Source organism: Lottia gigantea, assembly GCF_000327385.1.
Source record: "Lottia gigantea unplaced genomic scaffold LOTGIsca_59, whole genome shotgun sequence".
Lineage (NCBI taxonomy): Eukaryota > Metazoa > Mollusca > Gastropoda > Lottiidae > Lottia > Lottia gigantea.
Genome location: NW_008710013.1, coordinates 1,372,162 through 1,391,820, shown reverse-complemented (window position 1 = coordinate 1,391,820; position 19,659 = coordinate 1,372,162). Strand labels below are relative to the sequence as shown.

The window sequence follows — 19,659 nt, the reverse complement described above, 5'->3', positions numbered from 1 at the left end:
GACCTACATAAATTACACCGGAAGTTATTCAACCGGAAGTAGATTTAAAGTTCAGTCGCTTTCCTGTTGAAAATCGGAAATGACGTACAAAATTTGACTGTATCATATTATTAACATTAGTGAAGTCTCTTTGCATTTAAAATTTCAGATCAATCGATGCAAAAGCAAAAAAGTTGCAAAAAAATCGAAAAATTTGATCGAAAAAAGTGAGCGACGAATTTTCGAATTTCGTAATTTTTCAAGTGCTATCAGGTCAGAAATTACAGGTAGATTGTAAAAATGAAAACCCGAAGAAAATCGATGCAAAAATGCGCCTTCTAGAGCCGATTTTCGACTTTTTGCACATGTTGAACTGTGGCACTTCCGGTTTTGCAAAAATGTTCCAATTTATATTTATGCACATCGTCACCTATATAGAAGGTCTATGAAATTCGAAACGTTACTACAACTACTGCAGTCTAAGCTCGAGAAGGTGTGGACGAAACGAAAAAAAAAAAAAAAAAAAAAAAAAGAATGGACATTTCGATAACAAACTGGGACTTTGCGGTAGCAAAGTCCCACAATAACTTTATTAGAAACCCAGTTTCCCTAAGATCTTCCACATACAACTACAATAACATATTTACAAAATGATAACGTGATAAAAATTGAAAATAGAAATAAAATAGAAAATGAATGAGGGTCACATTAAGGTGATTTAAATATATGTAAAAAGGAAATGAAATAAAAGTAATCTTTACAACATTAAAGATAAAAAGATATCTAGTCTCTCTATTATCGTAGATCACTTTTCAGCCCTGTTTTAAAACATTTGGGTATATAGAATTAATATTTTAAACAATGTAAAGTACCTAATGTAGTAACTTATGCAGAATGCGTAATACGGAGTGTCTAATACAGATAACCCAATTCAAAGTGTTCAATGCAAGCCGCATTCGTGAGGCATTTCATTGGATTTTGAAGTAAAAATATACATTTTGCATTTTAACACATTGTTGGACTTCCTCACGTTGTGTCTTTGAAGGTAAATGAAGGTAAAGTACGTGCGATGTTTAAGCACTGTTTATTACAATTAGAAATATAGCGGTCAGCAATACCAGACAGACGACTGAGCAGCTCGGTATCCTCGAAACATACTAACTAAGATATTCTCGTCGCCGTCTGATATAGCCAAACCCATACAAAAAATACAATATAAAATAATAATAGCATAAAGAGAATAAAAGAATATGATAAGTTATATTGATCATGTTTGCTTTTCCCACAGACCCCTAAAACTATAGTTAAACATATTACCAAAAAGTATTATTATATCCATTAGGATTATCTTATGTAGGTATTGTTAAAGCCATTAGGATTACCTCGGAAAGTATTGTTACGATACATGTTTTCAGGTGAGCTTCAGGTCAGCGGTCGTAGACCTGTCACCTGGACAAATAATGTTAATGGAAGGGTCTGTGAGGAACAATATGTGTGAACTTTGTTTCACACTATTAAACAAACAGTAAGAAAATTGGTATTTTCTTACACACGCCCCTGTTTCAAGTGTGAAACAAGGGTAAGAATAATGAAATACACAATAAAGTTCGTCTAGAGTTAATAAGCTAATTGTCCTATATACAACAGTTGACCCTGTCAACTTCTTTCACAGTTCAACTCCCATTTGAATTGGCACTCGAGTGGCTTTGGTCACTGATTCACATTATGATTATCTGTTGTCTGTCACGTACGGTCTACCATATCATTGGTTTCAGTTCGTTGTTGGTAGCTAGTGTACATCGTTCCTGTTCAACATGTTGGATTCGTTGGCTGGATACAAGAAGTCTACTGTAGCTAGTTTTTCGCTTCTGCGTGGTAATCGGGTATCTACCATATTCTGTGATTAACATATTTGTGATTGGATATGTATTATGTCGTGGATACCATACTGTGTCTGTTCTCTGGATATATCTACCATGTCAATAGGATTTAGCTGTCTTGAAACAAATGGTACGTTGCAGTTAACATAGCTGCTGGAAGATTGTGCTGAAAGATGACTCAAATACTGGATTAGTGACGTTTGAGAATAAAGTATTTGGTGAGTTGTAGGTCTTTGGATACGATGAAGTTAAATGTTTGTCTCTGCTTTCTGGATGGCTCTCTGTTGTTGAGCAAGGTTGAGGAGAGAATGCAATGTAGTGGCTCTAGGTATATCAGGATATAAGCGTTCATCATCTGGGGCGCTTGGCTGGTTCATCGTTACCATTGGTATTGCCTCCGTACTTTGATCAGTAGGGACTTTACCAGAGTTTTCACCTTTTCTATCAGAGCGTCTCCATGGGGATTTGAATTTTAACATAAGAGGTTTCATATATAGTTTGAAAACTATATAAAGTATGAGTATACCAACAGCACTAACGACACACAGAGTAACCCACACCCACAATGGCCATGTTTGTTTTTTAAGGTTTTCGATTGGGTGTAAGTCATCTAATTCCGATACTAATTTTTCGATGGGGATAGTTTCAGTCCCTTTTAATTTGGGTGGTAATTTAGTAAGTGTATAATTGCCAAAGTGATCGGTAATTGGTTTCCAAATATCGGTAATTGATTCATTAAAATTTGTCAATAAATGTTTGAAGGAAGTGTTATCAAAATAAGTACTCTTATTCGTGTTATGAGAGGGTAAAGTTACATGGTCGTTTACCGCCTTACATGTCGGCTTTAGGTGAATAATTTGAACAGGTGGTTTGACAACAATAGAGGAATGTTCGAGGTGAGTATCCCGACAAACAATTGAAAATCGAGTTTGTTCACGCACAACAACAGCCCAATAACCATTAGTGAAATACACACTAGTGGGTAAAATTTCATTAGGTTTTACCGAAACATCGCACCTACTTGAAGCCTTTATCTCATTTTTAGAAAATAATGCCATAACACATAGTTCACTCAAGTTGATTGGAAAGATTGGACTCTTAATTTGACAGAAGTTCATGTGAGGATTTGTACATTGTTTGGACTCATTATCTGTTATTAAAGCATATTTCGTACTATCAACACTAACAGCAAGCGTAGTTGTTTCTAATTTATATTGTGCCACAAATCGGGATGTGCCCTTTGATTTTGATAAAACATGATTAGTCATCATTGGAACTGGGAGGGAATGTACTTTGTAAATTATATAATGGTCATCATTGTCGAGTAACGGAATATTCAAAATTATAATGATTTTGTGAGTCCATATTCTGCAGAGGAATTGTCTTGGGTATAATAGCTGGCTATTATACTGTCTACTGTCCATAAAGCACGTCCAATGTCGTTTGACAAGTTGTCTAAGAAATCCAAATAAGGTCTTATGTCATGAACTAAGGTCAACAACCACCTTGATCGACTGGTAGCAATTCTATTTACAGGTCTGAACAAGGTGTTTTTATATGTCAGAATACTGTCAGTCGTTGGGAGGATCACAATGCATACAACGAGCATTGTAAGAACTGTCTTCATCTTCGACCTGAAAAATATCGGGTCAGATGATTAAGTGCATATTAATCCTTATGAAAAAGGACACAAACAACGTCCATTACAGGTCTCGTCTTACAAGTAATAGACATTAAGTTATAAAATAGCCTACATTATCTGTTATTCGCGGACAGCAGGTATAAATATTTCACAAAAGATCTGTTGCATTATCCGTGCAAGAAGGATCTGTTGTTTCAAGGGATAAATAATTGTCTACGTCTTCGCAAACCACGTATAGTAAACATTTTCATCATTGACAAGATCTAATGCATTATCCCTGCATCATTGATCTAATGATTATGTCAGTGCATACCAGGATAGTTTCTTCAAGAAATCAAGGAGGGCCCTTCCCATCATCCTAAACTATCTCTTTTGCATGCTAATTTATATCGGCATCTGACATGTCGGATGATGAGCTTTCTTCATCATCTGTTTCATTCATTTCAATTTCCCTTGCTTTTTGTTGCAATCTTTGCGTAAGCTCGAAGAGAGGTATGTCATCCTCTTCAGAGCTCGAATTGTCTCTTTCGCGCCTATATTTGTCAACTAGTCGTGCTAGTGGTTTATCGTCATCAGGTGAATCAGAGTCAGAAAAGTCTACATGTTCCGACTGGTCTGAATCACTTGTGTCAGAGGGCGGTACTACATATTTACTTTTTCGTACCTTTGAGTCGTTAGTAGGAATGTCCCATTGGTCAATGTTTGCCAAGCGTAATTTGTCGGCATGCGTCTTTGTGGTCTGTCCGGTCAACTGGTTTCTTATTATAAAGGAGACGGGTCCCTTTTGTTCAACTATTCTATAGTAGGGTGTCCACCTATTATCTAGTTTGTTTGACCGTCGATTGTTCTTATAGAATACCGGATCACCTATTTTATACTTGACGTTCTTAGTGTTTTTATTTAAATACTCAGACTGTTTACTTTTAATTTTCTTAACATATCGGTGAACCTGGATAGATGATTTATGCTGGTTTTCAAGTGCTAACAAGTGGTGGTCTTCACCATAGTATTTAGTTCTGGGTTTTAGGATATTATCTAATGGTAATACGGGGTCACGAGAATAAAGCAAAGAGAATGGTGATTGTTTAGTCGTTTTGCTTACATTAAATCTAATCGCACCTAAACATTGGTTAAGAAAGATATCCTAAGTTGAATGGTTTGAGCTTACTCGTTTTGCTAACATGTCATGAAGAGTACGGTGGTTTCTTTCTACTCTAGCATTTGATTTTGGTGAATAATAGGAAGTTAATATATGCTTAATGTTAAGCTTGTCTAAAGTTTCTTTTACAATTCTATTTTCGTTTTCAAATCTTGGAAATATTTCCTCTATTATTAGGTGAGTAACATTTTCTGCTGTTTTGTCTTTAACTGGGAATGATTCTACCCATCCTGAATACCAACATACAAAGCTAATTATGTATTTGTTGCCTGATAATGTAGTGGGATATGGTCCTGATAGATCTAAACTTAATTTTGCCATGGGATATGGAGGAATTCCGGTTTCAATTGTATCTGGTTTGTTTTTCATAGTTGACCTCGTCTGACAAGTAACACATGTGTCAATATACTCATAGAGCTCTTTATACATCTTAGGCCAAAAATTTTTCACTTTTATTGTAGCATAAGTTTTGTCAATACCTGGGTGAGAGTTCAAATCATGGTATTGTTTAATTACTTCTTTCTTTAATTGTTTTGGTATATATAATCTTGTTTGCGGTTCACCATCGGGGTCCGATATGAAATACAATAGGTCTTCCATTATAATATACTTGTTGTTAGTACTTGACTGATTTTGATTTTGAGTGAGCCTTTGTTTGACCAGTTCAATGTCTTCGTCTTTTGTCTGCTCTACTACCATGTCAATATTTGTTAAACCGTCGTTAATTTCGACCGTGTTTGTCGGCTTTGTAGAGACATTGTCATCACAATCATCATAGTCACCTGGATTAAATTTGTTACTGTTTATAACATTAATTTCGAAAGTATTGTTACTTATCTCCGGTTCATCGTCTGAATTGTCCCCTTGTCTTATGTCTGTCGAGTCACTTGGTATGCGTGATAACATATCCGCTACTGTATTAGTCTCACCAGGTATGTACTCAATTTTGCAGTTATAACCAGATATATTAAGTGCCCAGAGTTGTAACTTTTTGTTCTGCATTGGTGATTCGAGAAGATACTTAAGTGGTTTATGATCAGTCCTAATCACGAACTGTGCATTGTGGAGATAATAGTCTAATTTTTGGAGACTATATGAAATTGCGTAAGCTTCTTTCTCACATACTGCCCACTTACATTGGGTCTTTCCTAATCGGTGGCTTCAATGCCGTCTACAACTTGTGTTAGGCATGCGCCGATACAAGTGTCACTTGCGTCAGTGTAGAGTACATATGGCAGGTCTGCGTTGGGATATCCTAACATAGGCACTGTTGTCAAACTGTCTTTTAGATAGTCAAAGGCCTTTTGACATTTGTCAGTCCAATTGAACTTAGCGTACTTTTTAGTCAAATCTATTAATGGTTCTGCAATTTTGGACATGTTTGGTATAATACGTCGATAATATGACATTGCTCCTATGAATGACCTCACTTCTTTGACTGATGTCGGGGCCGACATTCCACGTATAGCCAGTACCTTATCTGGGTCTGCCATTAGACCTTCCGTAGTGATTTTGAAGCCAAGATATTTAGTTTCTTCCTTCATGAATGTGCACTTTTTGAGCTTTAGTCGGAGATTATGCTCTCTTAATCTATTGAAAACTATTTCTAAATGTTTTAAATGTTTTTCTGGTGATTTGGAAAAGATCAGAATGTCGTCAAGATAGGCGACTGCAAATTTGTCTAGTCCATCAAGTACTATGGACATAAGCTGTTGAAAAATTCCAGGACTGTTAGATATTCCGAATGGCATGACATTAAATTCATAGAGTCCTTTGTGGCACACAAAGGCTGTTTTTTCTTTATCTGCTTCATTAACCTTAATTTGCCAGAATCCAGCTCGTAAATCAAGTGTGCTGAACATTTTTGCAGAGTTAAGTAAGGCTAATACATCGTCAATTAAAGGAAGTGGGTAAGAATTGATTTTTATGATTTTGTTCAAAGCCCTATAATCTACACAGAACCGTTTCGATCCATCTTTTTTATCTACTATTACGACGGGAAAACTGTACGGTGAGCAAGATCGTCGGATAATTCCCGCATCCAACATATCATCTATTGCTTTTCCTACCGTATCTCTTTTATTCAAAGGAGTTCTATAGGGCCTAAGTTTAATAGGGTCATTCGAACCTACGTCAATTGTCATTTCAACCGTGTCTGTCTGACCTAGTTCAGTATCACACGAGGCGAAAATATCTCTATGTAAGGTCAAGAATTTTGATAGTCTGTCTTTGTGTCTGTGGTCATAGTCTAAGTCCTTAAACAAATCGTCATTGTTTGGATTATGTTCTCTGGTCTTTGTTGACTCTATTGAACAAATCTGTCCATTTTCTATTGTCTGGGCTATTCCTACAATACACCCTCTTTTCAGTCTTATGGTCTTGTTTGATTCGTTAACAATGGCAACAGGTACTCGTGTATTGACCTCATTGTCAGTGTTAACAGGTACAATAGAATTTACAACCATTAACCCTGGTTGTCCTCCAATAAACCCTTTATCGTAGCTCTCTACAAGGAGCGTACCTGTCGTCTGGTCATCGCCTTTTAGTCTCGCCATACCTATATTGTAAGTTTGAGGCTTCACTATTAGTTCGGCCGATAACCTCAGCAGTGAACTAATATGAATATCCTCCTCGAGGGGAATATAGGTACCCTCATATCTTAAACTTTTTAAGTCAAAATACAGCCTTATTTTTTTTCTACAAGAAAATCTCTACCAAGAATTATATTCCTATTCATTGATGAAACTACATAAAATTTATGTGATACTTTTTTACCCCCCAATCTAAAATCAAAAATTGCGCTGCCTTCCATATCAATTTGTTTATTGTTGACTGAAAATAAAGTTATTTTCTCTTTCTTTAATTTAGGTTTAAATTTCAAATTTTTATACACTCTACTGTGCATTAATGAAACTTCCGCGCCTGTGTCAACCAAGGATCTAAAAGTTTGTTTTTCTAATTTGATGACACATGAGCTTGGATTGCCTGCCAAATTTATTTGAAAAGATTGATTATTTGATTCTGAATGATTTCCGTTTTTATTACTCTTCTTGTCGGCTGAATTACAAGAAGAGTTCCCTAGTTTCCCTGTCGATTGTTTGCATTATTGGGTTTTTTGCAATTTCGGCTTATATGGCCAAAAGCTCCGCAGTTCCAACATTTAACTTTTTGTTTATTATAATTATTATCAACTGCGTTTACTTGGCGTGCCCGACAATTTTTGCTTACGTGGCCTAATTTTTTACAATTATAACATTGTTTTTGTCGGAAGTGGTCGACTTCCATTGGTTCTGGGCAAGAAGACGATGAAGCATGCGTTGAGGCATTATTTCCTGTTCTAAGATGAAATCGTTTTCGCAAATTTTGTTCGGTCATGGCGGATGTAACCGCTTCTTGTAGGGTGGTCGGGTTTTCTCTCATGATTCTTAGTTTAAGGTAATTTTCCTTCAAACCGTCGACAAAGAACCTATCAATTGTCGTTCCACCTCGACCGTTGATGGTCCCGTATATGCCTCTGTGGCCAAAAGAAGCAATCGTTCGCCAAAGCATTGTACATTTTCATTCGAATTTTGTTTCACTTTTCGTAAAAGCGCCAAGGCATGTAGAGGGTCAATGACCTCGCTAAATCGAATTGATAACTCTTGTTTCAATTGGAGGTAATCCGAATCCAGATTTGATTCAATGTATCGCTGAATGAAGTTAGACACAATTCCTTTTGAAGTCTGAAATGCTATCAACTTCATTTGTGCTGTATCGATTTTGGCGAGAACGGCATATTTCTCAATAGACTTAACCCAATCTCGAAATTTGGTTGGCTCTCCGTCAAACGGAGTGATTATGTTGGTTACTCCCTGTGCCGAGATTGTTTCTGTCAATGTACTCAACTTGTTTGACAGAGTTTGAAAAAATTCTTCTCCCATTTTGACGGTAATAGAAATAAAGGTTACTTACAGTGGTGTGTCCTTTCTGTCGTTGTTTTCCCGTTCAGAATCCTGGTCTTAAGGCACCAATTCGGCAAGTGTTGGACTTCCTCACGTTGTGTCTTTGAAGGTAAATGAAGGTAAAGTACTTGCGATGTTTAAGCACTGTTTATTACAATTAGAAATATAGCGGTCAGCAATACCAGACAGACGACTGAGCAGCTCGGTATCCTCGAAACATACTAACTAAGATATTCTCGTCGCCGTCTGATATAGCCAAACCCATACAAAAAATACAATATAAAATAATAATAGCATAAAGAGAATAAAAGAATATGATAAGTTATATTGATCATGTTTGCTTTTCCCACAGACCCCTAAAACTATAGTTAAACATATTACCAAAAAGTATTATTATATCCATTAGGATTATCTTTTGTAGGTATTGTTAAAGCCATTAGGATTACCTCGGAAAGTATTGTTACGATACATGTTTTCAGGTGAGCTTCAGGTCAGCGGTCGTAGACCTGTCACCTGGACAAATAATGTTAATGGAAGGGTCTGTGAGGAACAATATGTGTGAACTTTGTTTTACACTATTAAACAAACAGTAAGAAAATTGGTATTTTCTTACAACATCGACTTTGGTACTTTGCAACGTTAACTTACATTTTGTTATAACGATATAGGTTATTTTATAGCTTACACACACTGAGTAATTTTAGCAACGTTATTCCTCCATAGTGGCAGAGAATTTAATTTAAAGTGTATGGAAAGTCAATTATGGGCCACTTGACACCTACCGTGAATGTTTCTATATATCCTATTGTATCCAATTCCAATCTTATAATCGATAATTAAGATACATGTATAAGTAAAACAAAGACGATTTGTGTTTAATTCCCGTTTGTTTACAAAGACAGTCCGCCATTACGTCGTATCAATCACATGACCACATGACGTCATTTTTGGAACCATCGTTAACCTCATAACCTTGATAGGCTACGTTAATGTTTACAATATTCACATCAAAATGCCGAAGCGCGGTGTCGCGCAATTTTGCAGCTATACCTGTAAAGAAAACAGTTAACACGGCTTTCCAAAAGACGCTGGTATGGGTCAAATTCGTACAATTGAAAAGGGCTGACTTCAAGGCGTCGACTGAAAACTTTCAGTCTGTTATTTATTTCACTTCAAAACTCTTTATTTTTATAGAAAATATTCTAAATTGGAAAGTTGACATAGCCAGAAAAGTGTTTTAAAATTCGATTCGCATATGAGACCCCATTAGAAATATATTATAGGTTCTTATTTTTAATCAATACTAAAAAAATCGGCATTTAAACTTAGCCAAAACGGTGAAATATCAATTTTCCAGCATAAAACGGTGGTAATGGCGGCCATTTTGGAACACCTTTGAAGCGTAACAAAAGCGAAAAATGAAGTTGATTTCATGAAATTTCAGTTTATCTCAAACACTAAACTCAAAAATGATTTAAAACTATCATTTCTTAATTTAAAGTATATTTTGAGCGGATAGTTTCATCTTATTTCAATTATTTGATCAGAAGGTCTACTTTCACTTTATCATTAATTGGTAGGCCTATCCGATGTGTGTGTTTTACCAATTCAGATTTGAGAATGTAAGAACTCGTGATGTTATGAAAATTACCTATTGTCTTTAAAATAAATTATAATTAAGTTACATGTATCATAAAATAGTTTTAATCTTATAATGACTTGTTCCGTATATCACTTATAAAATGAGTGTGAAGAAATCATACAAATAACGACCATATTTCTCCACTATTATCCCCATTCATCATGGAATATCTCAAAGACTAATCAAGATATTTTAATTCTGTAAAGGTTTTCATCGAGAGAAGATATGAATATTTTGAAGCGGGCGATTTTTAATACAAAATGTCATTATAAATTTATTTCCCAATCGATCTCCATTTTCATGAATTTCGGCAGTGTCATCGTCCTGGTTTGGCCTTTCACTGTCAGTCACCCCTTCCCGAGGACGCCTAACTGGCTCGAACTGGTAGCCCACCACACCCCCAAACATTTCGTATTCATCTTCTTCGTCTTCAGAATGAGATGAACAGTGAGTGCTTGACGAATCGTTTTCATTATAATACATGTCATAACGCCCGCCACATTGTTTATCTGTCAGTGTAGCGTTCCCAGAAACCACCGCGTCAAGTCCATAATTTACGTCACGCATACATTAGCGTACATTCGGATATTTCCGGAACGTGTTCGTGGTTTTCCGTACAAATCATCGATTTTCCATCAAAATATCACTTTTTCACCCTCACGAATTTTTTTTCCGCGAAAAGGATAGTGGCATTCAATTCAATCATTAATTATTTATCAAATACAAAAGTACACCATATTAAGACTTTCCATACTCTTTAATCAGCACATTAAGTAAGTCACATGAACATTCTAAAAATAATGGATTTTTATAAAAATTATATTTTACATCTACATTTAGAGTTCACATTAATTAAATTTATTTTCCTGTTTGAAATCTTTTTCTTTGAGGAATCGATTTTCCAAGAATAAAATTTCATTTCGACAATTTTTTACATTCGCATATTTTCCTTTCTCATATATTTTTGCAAAAATATCATTTTTTTGGAATTTTTGTTGGGAATTATAAGTCGACGAATGAACTGTCGTAAAGACCTTCATACCAATCGAACGCAACTCTCTTTCGAATGCATCGTTTTCTGCTTTCAATGCTGGGAATTGTAACATTTCAACAGCTGCTTTTGGAAGTAAAAATACGTTGGGTAACACATTTTGCTTTGGCATACTTGCTGTTTGTCCCTTACTGTTTCTAACTCTAACATATTTCCCGTCCTCACAAGTTTCACAAATTTCTAAGATATCTCCGACAGCTACATCAAAACCCTCTTCAATAAATGTGTCTGCACTGTCATAAACTTTTTTATTTTCTTGTCGTAGTTGATTAGCGAACATTATTTCACTGTTTACTCTTCTCTTTGCATTCACGTTCTCGGTTTTTCCAATTTCTTCATTTTCACCAGCATTAGAATTTTCCTACAATTATAGCATCTCTAAAAATAAAATAATATAACACTGCATGCTGTCAGAAGGTAAAAATATAGTTAAATCGCATTTATTTTCATGAAAATTGAGTGTCAGATGTAGTAAAATATGGTAATAAAAATAATAATGGAGTAAAAAGACTCAACGAGTAGGCCCTTCTTCCTACTTTTAGGCCGCTATAGTGTTTGTTGAAAAGATATCGAAAATAATCTATAGATTTTTGAAAATCAACATAAAATATACATAACACGTGCAATGCATCAATACATTCAACAATACATATATTATCAACTTTCCCCAATATTTTTGCAACATGCTCTGTCTACACTAAAACAACATTTAAACATTATTTTCTAAAGTTGCTGGAAACAAATGAGCGGGAAATGGACTATTATGGCTGGGCGAGTTAAAGTTGTGAGTGACCAACGTATATCTGATATAGGAAAAAGTAGAGTGCCACCAAACTCTCCATTGGACAGTGACAATCTTTCAATTGTAGTATTCGGATTAAATTATACTCAGGATGAAAGGCTAGAAGAGAAGATTTACAAAGTAATCAGAACTCTTGGTGACGAAACAGTTAATCAAGTTAAAGAAACCAATGTTAAACGTTTTAATTCAAGAACTGACAAACCAGGACTAATCAAAGTGAGTTTTGAAAATAATCAACAACGAAACATTGTGTTATCTAACAAACGTAAACTTATGAGAGGTGAGTTCAAGGATGTATTCATCTCAAGATCTAAGTCCTATGTTGAGAGATTAATGGAAATGAAGTCAAGAGCAGTAATTAAACAACTCAACAACTCAACACTTCGTGTCAACTCAAATGGCAAAATCTACAAGAAATTCGACAGGGCAGAAATCCGTTCAGGATTCATAGCTACATGGATTACATGTGTTAACCTTAAATTATGTTTGGTGTTAAATCAAAACTCCTGTCAACCGAATATGAAAATTTCATAGCTGATTATGACTTAGTGTGCCTAGTAGAAACCAAAGCAAGTATCTGGGATGAATTCTAAATCGAAGGTTTTACAATCAAAATGAACTCCAGAAAGGGAGCCAAAAAGAGTTCTGGGGGAGTAGCCATTTTAATAAAGGATCATCTTGCTGACGTTCTTAAGATATTTAAAGTTGATAATGATTTCTCTTTGAGGTTTTCATTCGATGAGAAAATGTTAGGGCATAATATTGTGTTTTGTGTAGCTTACATACCTCCGATCAACTCAGACTACAGTTCAATTGAAATGTTTGACATTATTGAGGATTCTTATCTGAAACTGTGCAGTGACAAATCTGAATTTTGTTTATTGGGTGATTTTAATGCCAGAACAAGTGAATATGATGACTTCTTATCGCCTGACGACTATAGAGAAGAAGTTGAAGACTTAGATTTCTACATCAAAAATAGGTTCGAGCAAAATACAGCAATTGCTTCATATGGAGGAACACTAGAACGCAGCAATAAGGATAAAGTTTTAAACAGATATGGTGAGAGACTTCTTGAAATGTGTATAAATCTTGGAATATATATACTGAATAGTAGATCAGAAACTGATAAGAACATTGGGGCTTTTACCTGTGCAGGTAGTTCAGCTGTGGATTATGCGATTTGTTCGCCAGGACTATTTCGATACACAAAGGAGTTTACTATATGTGAGTATAACCCCTTGTATTCAGATAAGCATTGTCCATTATCACTTATACTCTATCATCGTGAAATACTGATACCAGATAATAAAACGCACCAAACAGAAAAGTAGGCTACACCAAAATCAAGTGGGAGACTAAAAAAGAGACTGAATTTGTGGGCAGTATTGATAGTAATGCAGTGAACTCTCTTGTTATCGAGTTATCATCTATAAACGCCAGCTCTGTTAATCAATCCACGATTAATCAATTCTCAACTAAACTGTGTGAGATCTTTCACAAGAGTGCCACTGATGCCAAAATTAGTAGGAGTGTAGTTCAAAATAACAACTTAAAACGAAAAACTACTAACAAACCATGGTTTAACGAATGTTGTGAAATAAATAGTAAATTATTCTTTGTAGCAAAATATGCGTACAAACAAAACCCGACAACCGATAACAATACAAAGCTGGAGAACGCTTGTACGACATTTAAGAAACAACTAAAATTTGAATATGACAAATATCTTAAAGTTTTGAATCACGATTTGAAGAGGCTAAAGAGAACAAATACTAAAGAATATTGGAAACGGATTTCACAGGATAAAACTCATATAAAATATAATGTTGATCTTGATTCCTTTTATGAATCTTAACACCAGTAGCCCGATCCGAAAATGATGAAGAAGAGAAACAGCTTAAAATTGCTAACGATGATCCATGTGAAGTTCTATCTAGCGAAATAACTGAAAATGAAATTCTGAAGTGTATTGAAAACCTTAAGAACAATAAAGCTTACGGATCTGACCAAATATTGAATGAATATATTAAAACTACTAAATCAGTAATGTTACCTGTATATGTTTTACTTTTTAATCTTATTCTTGACTCTGGTATTGTACCAACCGAGTGGGTTAATGGCATGATCTGTCCAATTTACAAGAATAAAGGAAGTAAAGCAGATGCAGATAGCTATAGTGGCATTACTATTCTTAGTTGTTTATGCAAGTTATTTACCTCTGTCCTCAATGCAAGATTGAATAGTTTTGTAGAATCTGAATTGATCTTAGTTCCAGAACAAACTGGTTTTAGAAAAAACTCCTTGACATTGGATCACACCTTTACTTTGAAATGTCTGATAGATCTATTCTTAAAGAATACGAAACGCTTGTTTGCATGCTTTGTAGATTATAGACGAGCATTCGATAGTATTCCACGACTCAAACTATGGCAAAAAGGATTAGAAACTGGCATAAAAGGAAAACTCTTTAATGTGATATATAACATATATAAGCATGCCAAATCTAGTGTTCGTTTAGGAAATTGTGTATAAGATCACTTTGAATGTTCTATTGGCGTTCGACAAGGTGAAAACCTGTCTCCCCTGTTATGTCCTATTTATCTGAAAGATCTTTCTAATTTCTTAACAAATTACTACTCTGGATTAAATGTTTATGAATCAGACATTGAAAATGTTGGTTGTTATCTCAAATTATTTGTATTATTATACGCAGATGATACAATATTGTTAGCTGAATCCGAAACAGAACTGCAAAATGCTGTAAATGGGATGTCTTCATATTGTGCACTATGGGAACTCACCATAAACACATCGAAAACTAAAATTATTGTATTTTCTATAGAGGTAAGATTCGTAATAAGCCAGTTATTAAATATAACAGTGATATTATAGAAGTTGTAGATGACTACGTATATCTTGGAATCAAATTTAATTACAACGGCTCATTTACTAAAGCAAAATGTACACTTTATAATAAGGCATCCGCAGCCATGTTTTCGCTACTCCAAAAGAGCAGTAAGCTCCATCTTGATATTGAAACACAATTAAGTTTATTTAATAAGCTGGTGGTACCTATCAAATTGTATGGGTGTGAAATATGGGGTAGCAGTGACATTACTAACTTAGAACGCCTGCAGTTGAGATATTTTAAGATATTGTTAAACACTAAAATCTCCACGCATAGTACAATGATATACGGCGAGTTAGGATCATATCCGCTTTCTGTAACAATAAAAAGCAGAATGGTCAATTTTTGGTTACAGTTAATAAACTGCCCTGTTTATAAGCTATCGTCTTTTTTTTATAGTATATTGGTAGATCAGTCAAAATATAATAGTGACGCACAGTGGATCAATTGTGTTCAGAAAATTTTGTATGATGTAGGTTTAAATTATATATGGGACACACAAGCCGCTGGTATCAATAAGACCTGGTTAAAGGAAACTTTACTCTCTAGACTAAAGATCAGTATATACAAAGTTGGTTTATTCTATTAATAGTAGTAATAAATGTTTAAATTATCGTATATTTAAGTCTTCCTTTCAATTTGAAGAATATTTAATTTATTTGCCAGAAAACCTGAGGCGTAATTTTACTCGTATGCAGAAGATGCAGAAGCCATAAATTGCCAATTGAAAAAGGTGTTTTTCAAAATATACCCAGAGATCTAAGGTTGTGTCAGTTATGTCAGAAAGGGGAAGTGGGAGATAAGTTCCATTATGTTTTTAATTGCACATATTTTGATAGGTCTAGGACAAAATACCTTCACCCCCATTACAGCTGTCTACCGTCATATTTAAAAATGTTTAACTTGTTTAATAGTTAAGGAACTGAACTAGAAAATCTATGTTAATTTGTTAACGTCATTATAAATGAATTTAAGTAAATTGTAAAACTAGTTAACATTTAATTCAATTTTGTGTACGAACTGAAATTTATGTTATATTGTTGTGTATGAAATGAAATATATATTATATAGTTGTGAAATGAAATTAATATTACATGTACATTGTTGTGTATATAACTTTTGGTATTTATATTATACTATGTCTCATTATGAGATTTTGAATAAAGATTATTATGATTAGAGAAAAAGAGACGTGCTTAATGAGTTTCTGCAGGAATTTTTGCAATTGTTGCAGACAAAGAGAAAAAGACACTGGAAGGATCGAGTAAAGAGATTTTTGGTAAATCTGGCCATACCCATTCCTCGGACGTGATATACTGAGGGGATATCGGCTATTGACCATGCTATTGGTCTTGCTGTATTAAATTAATATATTTAGTGTTGTTAACAAAAAACGGAAAATGAGTTGGACTGAATAATTTTCTAATTTTAATCCTGTTGACCTTTCCTCATTCTAATTACAATTCTTGTTTTCTGATATGTGTTAATCTACAATGCAATCTAAAGAGTTTTCTACCAAAGGCACGTCCCATAGGTAGTATTTTCACTAACGAAAGTCTGTCATGTTAAATCCGTTTCGTAATAAAAATAGGAATTATAAAAAGCTTGTAGTGACATGGCAGATTTCGCTATCCCACTATTCTTTAATCCATCAAGAAACGGATTTAATTTGACAAGCTTTCATTGGTTAAAATTAAAACTATTAGAACGGGCCTTTGGTAGATGTAGACTAAATGTATCCTTTCGTGCATTTTTCCAATATTTACAAAAACACATTAACTCTGTCTTCACCTGCAAATATTTCACCATCATTGTATTGTATTATGTTTAATGTGTTTCTCCAGCATGAATGTTGACATATGAAGGTAATTGTTGCGTGGCGGTTTATTGTTCAAACGCAATTTTGAAATTTTCGTCTTTCTTGTAGTGATCTAAATGGTCATAAGTATCTCAGACACATCTCTGATAATCCAACTTGCCGATGCGGTCATCCTTTTGAAGATGCATTCCACTACCTCATACAGTGTCCCTTACATTTAGATGCACGAAATTGCTCAATCTCATTAATTCAACAAGATCTTATCACTATACATAACTTACTATATGTAACAGATTGCACCAATACTTCTCAAACTATATTTCAACATGTACATAATTTCACTAACGAACTGGTAACAAGAAAACTTTCATATTATAGACTTTTGGTTATTGTAGATTACTCGTGGTTGTCTTTTTTTTTTTTTTTTTTTAACTTAATACTAACTATGCTAACTTCACCTTATCTTGTATTGAACATTTATCTCTTTATTTGTGACCTTGGCCAGTGTTTTACATAGAAGTTTTTAGGAACTTCTTCACTCTTAACACTAACTCCAGTAAACGATTTTAATCGTCTTTTTGGATATCTCGTGTGTAGCTTTTGTTTTATTTTTTTATTTTTTTTTTATTTTTTTTTTTTTTTTACTCTTACTTTTATAATTATATTTACAACTTAATCAATATTTTGTATATCCATAAATTTATTATTTATTTTTACTTGTTTACTATATTGTATGTATTTTATGTATATATGTTTTGTTATTTTGTAAACTTTAAAATTCTTGTAAAATTGATTGTATTTATGGAGAAGGGTTATATAGGCGAATGCCTGTTCCCTAATCCCATTCATACTTTTTATGAATAAAATATTGTTTACAAAAAAAAAATTTTTAAATTTTGTTTTTGTTTCGGTTTAATTATGTAGAGATAATATGAAAAGATATGGTCTCCGAATATGGAAATATTACTTACATTTTGAAATTCTTGAGGAAGGCTGCCGAACTTTTTCTTCAGCCAAATCTGCAATTACAGAAATAAATTAAGTTAAACTGGCCGTGTCCAGTGGGTGATTTTGCTGGAACATTACAATAATGAAAGTGTCGATTACAATAACGAAATCGTCGAAATCTTCTGTAAAGTTCTAATAGAGGTGATTGAGTATTTTATTCTACATGGTAATTACAAATTTGATACTGCTACTTGACCATACTACCGCAATTGAAGTTCGTGCCTCGAATAATACAAAAGATCTCTTTAAAGGAATACTACCTTTAAGTGAACATAAATTTAAAAATTTTAAACTTAGCCAGTAAGAGCATTATATATAGTCATCAGTAGATATACCTGGTGTAATATAACATAACAGAATCCTTATATAATCCGATAAATCCAAAAAACTTAGTAATTATCCATAAAAAATGAAATTAACTATTGAAAAACGCTAAATATTGATTAAGCGTTTTTCAATAATTACTTAGTTTTATGAATTTTCCAGATTTTACAGGGATTCTGGTGTAACTTTATGACGCCAGGTAAGTAATATATTATATAACTTACCTGGCGTCATAAAGTTACACCAGAATTTAAGTCAATATTATACTGATATTGACCGTTCTTGAGAACTTAAATTTTATGTTCATTCTAAGACGTAGTATTCCTTTTAAAAAATACAAGGTTAACTTTACATCTGTAGAACGAACATCTATACTGAACGTCTTGATTAGAACGTGTGTAAAGTGAGGAATCGGATGATCCTCAGACCTAACGCATATTTAAGCAAATGTAACTGTGCATATCCGGGTATTATTCAAACCATGATCATGAGTAGTCCACATATATTTAAAACTATTTTAAGTTCAAATATACATTGTATAGTTATGAATACCATACATTTGGTTTCTTTAGTCTCGATCACAATTTATACTGCTTGTGTTTAGTTTTGTCCCCAATCGTGTACACGTATTGAGAGATTATCATGCGTCATAAAGCGTATCTCACACCTATATTGTATTATTTACGTTGTTTATTTCGTGAGCACGTAAATATATTGTTAACAATATGGGTTTAATACAAGATTATTTCACTCTTGAACGCTTGCCAATTGAACACAATACAGTGTTAAATGCAAATTGAATAAATAATATTTACCTTCATGTTTTCTTGCGTTCTTTTGGAAAGTTTAATTGTCATATTAGGTGGTTCTGATTTAGTAGAGCTTATTGTATTAAAATGTTCATTCCAAAGATGTTCACCTAGAAATAAAATGAAAACCAATTTACGGAGAAGTCCTTTACAGGAATTTATTTTCAATTTAACAATAGATAACTAATAATTTTATGGGAATATTGTGGGGATTTAAACTACCAATCGCTATTATGTATCCCAAATAGGATACAATTTGAATGTTTGTACAAGTAATCTTAGATAGCCGATACTTCAAAATTTCAAGCAATATGAATGCCAGGAATAGACATTGACAATCGTCCAGATAACATAACCGATACTGTTATTGTGCCATAGTTAAAGCCTTAGTAAAACGACCCCATTAAAGTAAAGGTTCGATAAACTCACTTGACTCAACTCAAATAAAATTGGACCACTTATAATATAGAAATATTAAAACAGAACCTGATACATGTTGTTACTCAAAGTTATAATTTATTCGTGTATATACCATCATAATGTATTAAGTAATACTACACCTACACTACCATGTTTAACATACCTTTACATTTGAGTGGTTGAACTGAAAAGAGACAAATAATAACTGGGAACATTTAAAACTATATTCAACATTTTATATTGTCTCGTTTTCATAAATTTTGTCACTGTTG

At 33.8% G+C, this 19,659-nt stretch overlaps 4 protein-coding genes across 4 annotated transcripts in view; 2 read left to right on the top strand and 2 right to left on the bottom strand.

The window, feature by feature from the left end:
- Positions 1-2,107: 2,107 nt before the first annotated feature.
- On the bottom strand, positions 2,108-3,127 carry LOTGIDRAFT_166618 (hypothetical protein; the record flags this gene model as incomplete). Its single annotated transcript, XM_009063680.1, has 1 exon — positions 2,108-3,127. One exon carries the CDS (start codon positions 3,125-3,127, stop codon positions 2,108-2,110), a length of 1,020 nt encoding a protein of 339 aa, XP_009061928.1.
- Positions 3,128-12,057: 8,930 nt separating this feature from the next.
- LOTGIDRAFT_166616 (hypothetical protein) lies at positions 12,058-13,430 on the top strand (the record flags this gene model as incomplete). The annotated part of the gene is made up of 2 exons (XM_009063679.1): positions 12,058-12,376; positions 12,874-13,430. The coding sequence occupies 2 exons, from the start codon at positions 12,058-12,060 to the stop codon at positions 13,428-13,430; spliced, it is 876 nt and encodes a 291-aa protein (XP_009061927.1).
- Positions 13,431-14,040: 610 nt separating this feature from the next.
- Positions 14,041-14,337, top strand: LOTGIDRAFT_78850 (hypothetical protein; the record flags this gene model as incomplete). Its single annotated transcript, XM_009063589.1, has 1 exon — positions 14,041-14,337. A coding segment is annotated over one exon (297 nt), but the record flags the coding sequence as incomplete, so codon positions are not given.
- Positions 14,338-16,687: 2,350 nt separating this feature from the next.
- The window catches only part of LOTGIDRAFT_166615 (hypothetical protein), a gene marked incomplete at both ends in the record, with an annotated part of 6,673 nt that continues 3,701 nt past the window's right edge, over positions 16,688-19,659 (bottom strand). Inside the window, 4 exons of the mRNA XM_009063678.1 lie at positions 16,688-16,798; positions 17,798-17,845; positions 18,974-19,077; positions 19,551-19,571. Coding sequence (XP_009061926.1) covers positions 16,688-16,798; positions 17,798-17,845; positions 18,974-19,077; positions 19,551-19,571 — 284 coding nt within the window. The remainder of the gene's footprint in view (positions 16,799-17,797; positions 17,846-18,973; positions 19,078-19,550; positions 19,572-19,659) is intronic.